Source organism: Aristolochia californica, unplaced genomic scaffold, assembly GCF_029961685.1.
Source record: "Aristolochia californica isolate CCGP_79_NKW_82.1479 unplaced genomic scaffold, dmAriCali1.0.hap1 SCAF_5, whole genome shotgun sequence".
In the NCBI taxonomy this organism is placed as follows: Eukaryota; Viridiplantae; Streptophyta; class Magnoliopsida; order Piperales; family Aristolochiaceae; genus Aristolochia; species Aristolochia californica.
The window spans coordinates 43,063,403-43,075,408 of NW_027182214.1; the positions used below are offsets into that span (position 1 = coordinate 43,063,403).

Genomic DNA, 12,006 nt, shown 5'->3' on the forward strand with positions numbered 1-12,006 from the left:
GAGTCAAGTTGACTAACCCCCCCTAAAATCTATGTTCATTAAACCAAGTCACAAGAAATTATACTCTTATCAAAGAACCCCCCCCCCCCCCCCCCCCCCCCCCCCCCCCCCTAAATCTATGTTCAGTCAACCAAGTCACGAGTCCAATTGTAGTGTATCAAAGAAGAGCTGTGGATCAATTCAATCCAGGTTGCTCGACGATGATATCTGGCCAAACGCCGAAAGTACCGTACAACTGTGTACTTGGAGTTGATCCCCAAGCTCTTTGAAGTTCAAACCTTAATCTATCCACTGAGGTTCGTTCGCGTCGACGGACTTGGCACGTGTGAGGTCTTGTTTCGGGTTTGGGTTTTGACTTAGTGGAGGAGGAAACCAGCCAGGAAGGGAAGAATCAGGCGACGTTGTCTTCGCAGAGCGGAAATCAACGAGAGGGACAAGCAGGCCTTGCAACGAGCGGACCAGCCTACGTCGTCTCCTGCTCCTCGGGCTTATCCAATCCTCATGTAGCGTCCGTCGATGCAATCCCAATGCCCGGGAAGCCGCCCCTGAGAAATGCCTGTTGAACCTATCCCGTTGGTGGCTACGGATCAGCGCTGCTCTGATGAGAGGGAACTCTTATAGCCGCAGGTTTCTCCTTAGGTTCCGCCAGCTTCTCATCTCCGCCGCTTCTGTGAAGATCAAGCTGCTACTCACCTGCTGCATCGCCTTCACCTTCTTCCTCATTGCCGGCCGAACCGCTTCTTTTATGGGATGGCGGCATCGTCACTCTCCCACTGGATCTTCTCCCTCCAGGTCTGCGCGCCAATTCTTTATTCTTTTTTCGCTTTTCGCTTTTCCTATTAAGTTACTGTTTATCGACTTGTATTGGCCTGCTCTGCCGCTTTCTGCCTCTCCGGCTTGAGAGTTCTTCTTAGATTGGAAGTAATTCTGAAACTGCTGGAGCTTCAAGTGCTCCGGAAATTGATTTTGGAACGACTACCCTAGATCTAAAGGCTTAAGGTCTGTAATTTTGTGTAACTTCCAGAAGACTTCTTCAATGACTGCTTATGTGAAGAGTTTTTCGTTCTTAGCGTGTTATCGGATTTCTCGGTTGCCAATTATGTTATTGCACTTTTCGCGCTCACTGGACAGCATACATTTCTAAAACTGTACTTTCTGGTTAGCTTTCGAGAGCAAAGAAATCTCTAAATAAGGTCAACATTTGGTAGATTTATTCAAAAAGTTTGGGTGCTGAATCACTTCGGTCATGTCATATTTAAAGAGCTAGAGTGCAGCTTTGCAAATAACCAGTTATAGCTCGTCGATGCGTCGTTTTATTAGCTACACGAGTTCGTTATCTACATTTTTTTGTTGTATTGATCTCTTAATGTTGATTCCTTAGTTTAACTTCTAGAGATTTATTATTCCTTAACCTTACTTGTTCTTTATAGTTGGAGTTGTTGTAACTATTTTTTAAATTATTGAATCAGATGAAGAGGACTTTGCTTATTACGCCTAAGAGTTGGTCAAAATAGATGACGTTAATTGCTTTAGAATTTAAGCTTTTTTTTTAGACTGTTGGAGGTCAAGGACTAGAAGCTATCAGGTTAGCTGCATATAATTCCAATAGAAACGAGAGCTATGAGTAAAACTTGGAAGTTTGGAAGGTTAGAACACTGTTCAGGCAGTTGAGCGCACTACAGATGGATCTGATGTCAATGAATAATACTTAAAACTCAAGGTCTAGAAAACCAGTCAGGTAACATTTACTACCAATGGGCATGAAATTATTTCTCGTGTTCAGGTTTAGCTGGTGATCATATTTGTGCTATCCATTAGGAAAGCTTGATTAACTTCAGTATTTGGATGTGAGGAATGGTTGTGTGAAACCAGGCTTTGAAATTTTCTTTTATCTGTTTTTTCGTCAGCTTACGCCTGTTATAGGGCATGCTGGTAAATTAATTATGTAGCTGCTCCACGTCATTTTATACTGAAATTGAAAGAACTGCCATATGAGTGTTTAGGTACTATTTTTTTGGCTAGTCATCATTGTTAAATTTAGGAAAGAAGAAGAGGAGAATGGTAGGAGCAAACTGAAGGCTTCTTCTTCCTTGAATGCCTTCTTTTTTCTGTTTTCTCTGTCATTGCTAAAATGAACAAGGACTAGAAAGAAGAAAAGAGAGCAGAACTAGAGAACAAAGAATGAGAGAACAGAGAATAAAGTGAAATAATCAACTTGATGAGCTGTTTTTTCAATGAGCATCTAATCTCTTTTTAGTGCCACTTAATAATAAACTTTTGGATACAAAAGGGAGTGCTAAAACAGTTAGAAGTAGAGAGTATTATAAGTCATACAGCTAATTGACTCTAACTTACTAAAAAATAGACCAATTTAAAGCAGGAAGACACTTAACTTTTATCCAGAAATTATTATAATTCTTCTAGCTTTCTAGCCTTTGATTATGAAGTGATTCTGTATATTCAAAGATTAACCAGCCATAAATAGCCAGTGACATAAAATGGTAACGTTTCATTTTGTCAGAGCTCTTACCAGGTAGAACTGCTGATATGATCTTCTTATTATCTAACTTCTTTATCAGTTTTTGGGTGATATCCCCTTGTCTTTGGTTCTTGATGGAACAACCATTACTGCTGATAAAAAAATACACTGAATGGTATTTTTAATGTCTTTTTTTCCCATTAGGCTGTCATTTTAACTTTGTTCTTGTCCTCGAGATATTATTGAATTGGAGTGTTTGTGATAGATGGCTAATTCACAGTTTTCTCTCTGACATTTGACCTCTTCATGATAATGTAAGATTGATGATTCATAACTTTTTAATGATCTTCTTTGATTAATGTAAGATTGGTGATTCATTACTTTTTAGTGATCTTCTTTGGTTAAGTATGGCTATTTAATGATTTTATGTCTTTGTAAAAAAAAAATCAATGATTTTACGTATGTGCTTCTAAATGCTTATCCTCTTTAGTTGGGTGCAGACCAGGATTTACCATCGTGGTTAACACATGGAAACGAAATGATCTTCTAAAGAAATCTATTGCTCACTACTCAGCCTGTCTTTGTGTCGATTCTATACATATTGTTTGGAGCGAGTCAGAACCACCCTCTGATTCTCTTCATAGGGTCTTAAGGCACATTGTACAGTCCAATTCTAGAGATGGTAGGCATATTGAACTGAAGTTTGACATACATAAGGAAGATAGTCTGAACAACAGATTCAAGGAGATTCCAGATTTAAAGACGGAAGCTGTCTTTTCAATTGATGATGATGTTATATTTCCATGCACTTCCGTGGAATTTGCTTTCAAAGTTTGGCAGAGTGCGCCTGCAGCCATGGTGGGATTTGTGCCTCGTATGCACTGGCTAGATAAATCGGTAACAGTTCATCTTCTCTTCTTAATATCCTGTCTACATCTTTCTATTAGAAGGTGTCCAATAAGACCTATTTGTGCACTGTCATAGTTGCTTTAAAATAAATGATGAAGGCCGTGTTTGAAGAAAGTTAGTTCTCTCCGAGTGATATTGTTGGCTTTGATGGCTGCAAGATTCATGGGATCCTTATTCAAAAAAAAAAAAAAAAAGATCCATTTGGTTGAGGATGTGGGACCTTCTGCCTACTGGCCCAATGTCCTCACCATTAATATGGTTTTTAGCTTTTCAATGTGAGATAGGTTGATTCCCTAGAGGTGTTCCTTTACTTGGATTGTAGATGATTGCACAACTGGAAGCATAGCTCCAAAAATTCAGAATGAACTTAATTACTTTGTTTGTCACATAAAAACACTTATAAGCAACTCTTCTCCTGATCGTGAAGTTGCAAATTTTAGTATTGGAACCTGCCAAAAAGAATGTGTTCCCAAAGCATCCTTGTATATTTTTTTATTGCAATCTCCATTCTCCAAATGTAAGGTAATGATCAATGTGGAATTTGTGTTGGCAGATGAGCAAATCAGAGACTTACTCGTATGGAGGGTGGTGGTCAGTGTGGTGGATGGGCAGATATAGTATGGTGCTTTCCAAGGCAGCCTTTTTCCATAAGAAGTATCTGGAATTATACACGAATCACATGCCAGCCTCTATCCGAGATTATATAACAAAGAATAGGTCTGATTTCAGTTACTTCAAATATTCTTTTACATTTTTACTTTTCTTTGATTATTCTTTTTTTCTGAACTTTCTTTAGATGTGAAATCACATATTCATGTGCATTAGATTCTGATTTCCCAGGAACTGTGAAGATATTGCAATGGCTTTCCTTGTTGCAAATGCAACTAGGGCTCCTCCAATATGGGTCAAAGGTAAATATCTGACTGGCGTTGCAGCTTGCTTTCCTACCTGATTGGGAAATCCTTATTATTTATTCTTTTGCTTGATGCAGGTAATATATTTGAGATTGGCTCCACTGGAATCAGTAGTTTGGGAGGTCACAGTGAGCGCAGATCAGTATGTGTGAACAAATTTGCCGAGGTATATGGATATATGCCATTGGTATCAACATCCGTGAAGGCTGTAGACAGCCGCAATCTTTGGTTGTGGTGATATCTTGGATTTTGTTGTTCATTGGGTTTTTTTATCTCCCATGATTTCACTTAGCCTTTTATTCTACGCCATTGTGTATCATATTTATTTGTTTAGAGCCTCTTCAGAAGTCATCATGTGCATTGCAGCAGTAGATCAGTTATCTCGTAGTTAGACATTTAATACCTTTGTTAACATCCAAAATCTTTTATTAGATGGGGATGTTGTGCAAACCCCTGTATATTTGCCTTTTTGTTTGCATTGTTTACCTTGTGAAATTCACAAGTTTCGTTAACAACATTGATGACAAATTTACCATTTCAGCAGGTGTGCCGCCTTGGTCATTCGCATGAAAAAAAGAAAACTTCTATTTTCTGATCAGTGGTGGAAGTTTTCAGGTAATGCAACATTTGTTCTCTGTTTGAAAATATAATAATCAGTTTAATAGACTTAAAAAATAGCAAATACTTCTATTAATAGTATTTATTTTATCCGTAAATAATAATACCAAATGTTTTGCTGAACAATCGATCATCTTTGATATTTGAGGTAAATAAGAGTAATTATTAACCAAATTAAAGAGAGAATTGACAAGAGTAATTAGAGTAAATAGTATTTTTGTAAAAAAGTCGATGTTAACAAGTAGAGTTTGGAAAATCTCGAATTTGATATGTTATATTTAACAAGCTTTATTTTAAGTTTAAGTAGCCGGAGTTTTGTGAGTTAACCTCGAATGCTTTGCGAATCGGTTTAGCTCGGTGCCACCACCCTATTTGAGGTTTATTTGAGGTTGCGGACGACGGAGATTCGGGATACGGATTAGCTCGGACCAGCCCACTGCCGCCACTGGTTCCGTATTCCTCGACAATCGCCCTGTTCACATATGAAATCCCTTTTTTTGGCGCGCTGCAGCGGTCGACCAGCTTCAAACACGGTTGCCGCTTATTGCAACGTCTGTCAGCTGCAAGTCAGAAACGCTAAACCCTTCAAGTCTTGAAGCAATGGATTCCGAGAATCTGACTTTGCGAATCTCGGGACCTACTGCTAGAAAAAATTTCATCTCAAGATGGTTCGATCGTAGAGCTCGTCGCATTAATGCTCCGTGCTCTTCGGTTTGAAAGAAAAACTCCCTCTCCATCTATTCTCTCTAGATTCTCTTCCATCGTTTCCTCCTTTGCGTATAACAAAAGGAGGTATGCGCTTCGTCATAATTTTGAAATTTCTCTGGTGCCTTTGATATTGTTTATGTTGTTGGCAGTCTTAGCTGAAAATTTTTCTTTCCGTGTTCTCTTTTTCCATTCTCGGAAAGCCGACAGCATCGCTTTTCAGAAGAACAGGTTTAGTTGTTGTCGAGCTCGAGAACAAAGCAACAGCCGGAGATCCTACAATTGACTCTGGTACTATATATTGATCTAATTGATAAATGGGTATGTACTTCTATTACATTTCCTTCTTTTAAGTTTCAGCTACTGCTTTCTCAAAATCATTCTGTACTTTGTTTTTTCTGTTAGGATGAATGAACGCTGATCGAATATGAGAATCTAAATTTATTGCATGTGAATTTTTTACGTAGTTCATATATTGTGTATTTTTTGTTGCTCCAAATTTATGTAACTAAAGAGAATCTTTCTTCTGGATGTTGGATGTCAGTATTGTCTTTGACGTTGTCTGTGTTATTTGATTCTGTCATTGTCATCTGTGTCCACTTACGTGACTCCTCTGCTTTATGGATTCTTCCCAAGTAACTGGTTTGTTTCCTATGGAAATGGTTCAGTGGTCAGATCGTGTAAAATTTGCACTATTGCCGTTTGGTTAAGAAGATACATAGCTCAGTAATTCATGATTTGAATTGTTCCTATAATTTATTACAATTTTTAACCTTGATATACTTGATACGTGTGTACCAAGACACTCAAATTGAGCATCCACTTAAGTCTATATGTGAAATGTAAAGTTAATTTTGAGCTGGTGTCATTGGATGGTGTAAACTTTACCTCTTGTTGCTTCAAGTCACCAATGTGTCATGCACCTACATAGCATGACGTTTTGCAGTAAACCACAAACCTTTCCAAAATCAATTTGAGATGGATAGTGCCATGCTGTTATCAGATTAGCGATATGTTCTAAGGTGCGACTATTTGGTGAATTACTTATGTGTGTGAGAGGTTCTCCTACATAGGGGTGGGCATGGGTCAGGTCGGGGTCGGGTTTCCCAAAACCCAAACCCGAAAAAAACCCAAACGTCAAACCTGATCCCGATCCGAGCATCATCCCCACGCCCCGTCCCTGTAAACCTGGCTTAAACTTGACCAATCCCCACCTCATCCTCGTAAACCTAACTTAAACCCGACCCATCCCATCCCCGCAAACCAACTAATCTCTGACCCGTTCCTACCCCTTTTTATATCTATGTCTCGTCCCCGCAGGTTGGGTTTGGGGAAATCTCTCCTTGATCTGAAACCCAACATGTTTTTTTTCCTGCTCCATCCCTGACGCTTGGGGTGAAACCCGAAACCTGAAACCCGAATCCAGGGTTTTTGGGTTGGATTGGGTAGGGTTCACCGTGAAACCCAGCTCAATGCTCACCCATACTCCTACATGGAATTGTCTCACACGGCAATATGTCATTCTTCCTGGAAGTTAGTGTTGAAGTGTTTGATATTGTGGTCTTCCTATTAGCATTTGGCAAGCTGATGTTCACCCCTGCCACCATGTTCTAAGTGGCTCTGGGTCCTTCAGGTCCTTCAGTTTCGGTGACTGTAGACACTCCTACCAGTTTTGTGGTTTACTGATCTAATACTCCCTTTTTCAGGTGTATTGTCATGTCTGTAAATTTCAAACTGCACCCATGATCAGGAGAATCCAAGAGTTTGTGATGTCAAAGAGGAATTAAACTTTGAAAATGTGGTAGTATAGTTTACAAGATCCTCCATGATTTTCTGAAGGAAGGAAATACTGCAGTTGTAAAAATTGCCACAAATGTAGTGAGGAGAGCATCAAGAAACAAGTAATTGTTAAAATTATCAGCCTCAATATTTTTTCTCATCTTATTTAATTTTGAAACTTTTGCTTTCAACATCTGATATGCATGTGACTATGAGTTGTGAGACCTTCATCTCTTAAAAGCTTTATGCTCGAGGGAAAAACTTCCATGGTCATGTCAAGGGACATTCCACTGTTACAGAATATTGCCTGATAATAATAGAACAAAATTAAGTGGCAGCATGGATCTGAAAGAATGTCTGGGCCCTCCTATCAGGAGCAGCCTACTGTATTTCTTCCTGCTGTATGATATTGTTGAACAAAGTTGTTCTATCCGGCTATGGTTTTAATGCGGAAATTACTTTAATGCTTTACCAGGTAGCAAAACTGTATTCATGAATGATCTACCAAAGTTAATTGCTTAGCTGGATAAAAGTACCTGGTTTCATTCTGAAAAATTGTGGCTTAAGATTTCTTAATGTCATTATTTGTAGCATCTGTGGTTTACATTGTGCCACTGTAAGGTTCCCTAGATGCACAGGGCATGCTGAATGGAATTTATATTCAGAGTTCACTAGGAATAAGGCAATGGAATTCATATTCTTGTAGTGAACCCACTTTGTTGTTTTAGTGAACCGAGTCAAAGTAGATAACCCACGTAAAATGAGTTCCAAAATTCATGCCTAGAGAGGAAGAATAAGGTATCCTTTATGGGGGCTGATATTTTATTTAACATTGCAATATTTTAAGTCAAATAAGGTTGCATAATCTCGTTACTAGTCAAAAAATTTATATTTCACTAACTAATTGTACCCTGAAATACTACATTATCACCACTGACACACAAAAAAAAAAAAAAAAAATCCTTCAAGGACAGTGGTTCACCCTGGATTTTATACTTTATTTCATTTTCAAGGGGTTCACCAACCCTAACAACCCTAACTTTCTTCTTTTCAACCTTCTCACTCTCACTCTCACTCTCACTCTTAATCTTTTTTTCTCCAATCTGGAAGTCCTCATCCAGTAATTACGAGTCAATTTAACATACTGCAGAATTTAGTAAGTGTAATAGTGATTATTGCATTGGGCTTCTCTTGGAAGTTCATTCATGTTTGGGTGCCTCTCAATCTCATCTTTGTTGGTATGCTTGTAACAGGCATGTACATGTAACCTTTTGGATTCCTGACTTTTTATCAAATTAGATATTGCAATTTCTGGAATCTCAGCTTTTCATGTTTTACTAGGATTTACTGATATGTTTCTATTTTATGTTTTTTATTTTTTATGTTTTGTCAGTTTCAAATATATGAGCATTGCAATGGTGACAATCTTAAAGAATGTCATTAATATAATAACAGCAGTTGGAGAATATTACATTTTCAGGAAGTGTCAAAATAGAAAAGTTTGGATTGCAATGCTTTAAATGGTATGAATTTGCTCATACAACTGTTGTTTATTGTGGTTTGTTATCTTGCCCTTCTTTCAATTAGTTTTTGTTAAAATGGATCAATTTTCTTGCTGTACTTGTATCCAGTCTATGAGTGTTAGATATTACCCACAAACACCAAAACATTGTCTCTCTTGTGCTACCATTGGATGTGAACTGAATATATTTCGCTGAATGTTTTTAGATCATATCTGCCATGAGCGGTGGCATTACAGATCTCTCATTTGATGCAGTGGGTTATACATGGTAAATTGTTAATTGCTTTCTCACAGCAGGCTATTCAGTTAGTTTAACATGTTTTCCCTGTTCTGTGGCTAATTCTTTTTTCTTTTATTTCTTAGATTTGTTTTCTGTTTGTTATTTGAAGCTAGAAAATCCTTTCTGAGGTTGTCTGCAGATGTGCATATGCTTTCACAACTTGGCTGTCACTTGGCTTCCTTCAAATACCAACTATACTGTTATCTGTTGTGATCAAACTCATACCCACATTGAGAGGAAAATTCCTGTGTTGCACACTTTGAGAAATTTCCACTTTGATGGGTTATTTCCATTATGTTATTTTCTTAATTATACTTAAATGAGTTTCTTTTTATATCCTAAAATACCTATGCGAACTTTTACATTGAGTATTAAAAGCCCCATACATAATACTCAAGTTAAATATTATAATTTCTTGTACATGGGTAAACTATTCGAGATTAAGGATGCTTTTAAATTTAAAACCCTGCTACGGCAGTTTAAAATTTCTCATTCACGAAATCATTGTAAACTTTGTTATTCTATCAAAGAGTCTGTTTGCAATTTCTGAACTTATTCTTTAAGTTTCTTTTATTATTTTGGTGTTCTCATTAATTGTCTCTTTTACTGTATCTTGATTACTATAATAAGGAGAATGCATCATAGAAGTTTAGTTTATCTTACAGAGTATTACCCTCACTCCACAATACTTATCCTATCTTTTGCTTTCTTGGACAGCTAATGTTGTGCCGAGTTATGGATAGAGCAAGACAGTCAACCATATCTGGTTCTCTGAATGAAGTGTCCATGTCTTTGCTAAATAATGCTCTCTCTTTACCCTTTGCAATATTACTGATCTTTCTCTTCAATGAATGGATGTCTATCACTCATAAGCAGTTCCATCTCTTTGACAGTTTATATATAGCACCTGAAACTGTAGTATCTTTACCTGTTATTGTCCTCTCTGATATCTAGCTGGGGGGTTGATACACAGTAACGTGATTGGGATGCCAATGTTCTGGGTTGTGGCAACACTCAGTGGGTTACTTGGACTTTCTATCAGTTTTCTGATATTTGGTTTTGTGAAGTTGGGTTCAATGTCTTTCCCAAAATGATTAGCCAACGTAGGAATCTTCTTTCCCAACTAATAAACTCAAGATCTTTGTACTCACAAATCCATGTGGGACTATTCCTTAACATTCCCCTTCACGTGTAGCCCTCTTTTGTGGTTCTACAAGTGGATAATTTAAGTGTAGGCCCACATATGAGTACCGGCTCCAATACCATGTGAAGTTAAGTCCAAGGCCCATCCCAAAATGACTAGCCAACTTAGGAAGTCTCTTTCCCAACTAATAAACTCAAGATCTTTGTACTCACTAATCCATGTAGGTAAGTTTTTAAACCGAAGTAGTCCCACAACATACAGGTGGAATTTTTTATGATTTGGTTTCCTTTTGTTTCTTTTGTTATTATTTTCCAAGCAAAACACTTTACTATGTATGGCTAACAAAGAGTTTGTTTTTTACTTTCTTCTTCAGCCTGGTGGGTTCTTTGAATAAGATTCCTATATCGATAGCTGGTATTGTGCTAATCAATGTTCCACTCAATGTGCCCAACTTATTTAGCATCCTCTTCGATACTGAACAATTAGAACCTTCATTGTTTACTTAGAACTTCATTTTTCTGTTTTGGAATTTCTGACAAAGCATTCTAATTATGAGCAGGTCTCTTTGCCCAAAATGTCCTGAATATTGTCTCACAAGGTAGTTCACCATGGAACCCCTCTAAGAAATAAAATTTAATTTTCTTTGAAGGTAGACAGTGAGAGCTTTCCTGCTCCTGTGGGAGGATCAGAACGGAGTTCCAGTGATGAACATTTGGTTATTTTCATCAGAAAGGGAGATGGTTCTTGAATATATTTGGAGGATCTTTCACAGGCTTACCTTAACAGACAGCCCTGGTTTTCCATTCCCCACGGTCGGCTCTTCAGGGAAGTGGACGAATTATTTGGTTTCTTTTATTCGTTTATACATTTATTGATAAAAAAAAATAGTGAGCTTTACTACAAGCTGTTGCTCGTGTCTGTGTCTGCATTCTGCATGAGCAACATTGCAAAGAAGTTTAATGTGGATGTGTTTATCTCTCTGTCAAAATCTTTAAAGCAAAATTTTAATGATTCACAGTATGTTAAATCTCTTTTGTATTGAATATTTGCAGTTTCTTTTGGTCGAATTAAATCTCTTCACAAACCATTGAACTGGGCTTCCCAAATTTCAGTGCCACGGATCCATATAAAGTATTACCAGTAGCCCGTATGCGTGGTGAAAATCCAACTAAAACGTGAGATGTATGTGTCCGTTCATTATAAGAAAATGCTTCATGTTAAGGACCACTTTTGATCAAATTCATCAAGCTCCAAAGCAAATTAACGGACGTTGGTCCATGACCCAAGTGAGGCCGGTCACTGAGTGGTCCATCATGGGAAAACCATGCTTTGGATGAGCTTACAACTTGTACAAGTCGAACATTAGGTTTGAGTCAGAGTTGCCATCATAGGCACCCAATGCCGTGCTTCTTGCTAGGCCACATGCAACATTTTCTATTCTTTACTATCTATAACATGTAAGTAGGGAGTGCGACTCTCACCCTTTTTTATCACTGCCCCTATTCAAAGAAATGGAGGCTAGGGGGTGCCCTTGCTGATGCAAATAAGCAGGAGGATCTTGTGAAGTTGGGTTTAAGGCCCATCCACTTAAGAAGTATCTTTGTAGGACTATTCGTGTGTAAGGCTCTCTATGTAGGACTATTCATGTGTAGGCCC

General features: G+C 38.0%; 1 protein-coding gene and 1 pseudogene across 1 annotated transcript; both read left to right on the forward strand.

The window, feature by feature from the left end:
- The first annotated feature begins 373 nt into the window (after positions 1–373).
- On the forward strand, positions 374–4,752 carry LOC137966067 (glycosylinositol phosphorylceramide mannosyl transferase 1-like). Its single transcript, XM_068812534.1, has 5 exons — positions 374–792; positions 2,980–3,376; positions 3,942–4,105; positions 4,229–4,299; positions 4,380–4,752. The coding sequence occupies exons 1-5, from the start codon at positions 602–604 to the stop codon at positions 4,538–4,540; spliced, it is 984 nt and encodes a 327-aa protein (XP_068668635.1). The 5' UTR covers positions 374–601; the 3' UTR covers positions 4,541–4,752.
- Positions 4,753–7,140: 2,388 nt separating this feature from the next.
- LOC137965388 (GDP-mannose transporter GONST2-like) lies at positions 7,141–11,320 on the forward strand (annotated as a pseudogene).
- Positions 11,321–12,006: the final 686 nt, after the last annotated feature.

What these genes read in the sequence shown, in the direction of transcription:
- LOC137966067 (XM_068812534.1), top strand. Translation starts at nt 602, where the DNA reads ATGAGAGGGAACTCTTATAGCCGCAGGTTTCTCCTTAGGTTCCGCCAG. An exon ending in TGCACTGGCTAGATAAATCG is followed by an intron (nt 3,377 to 3,941) that starts GTAACAGTTCAT and finishes TTGTGTTGGCAG; the next exon opens with ATGAGCAAATCAGAGACTTA. An exon ending in GATTATATAACAAAGAATAG is followed by an intron (nt 4,106 to 4,228) that starts GTCTGATTTCAG and finishes CTGATTTCCCAG; the next exon opens with GAACTGTGAAGATATTGCAA.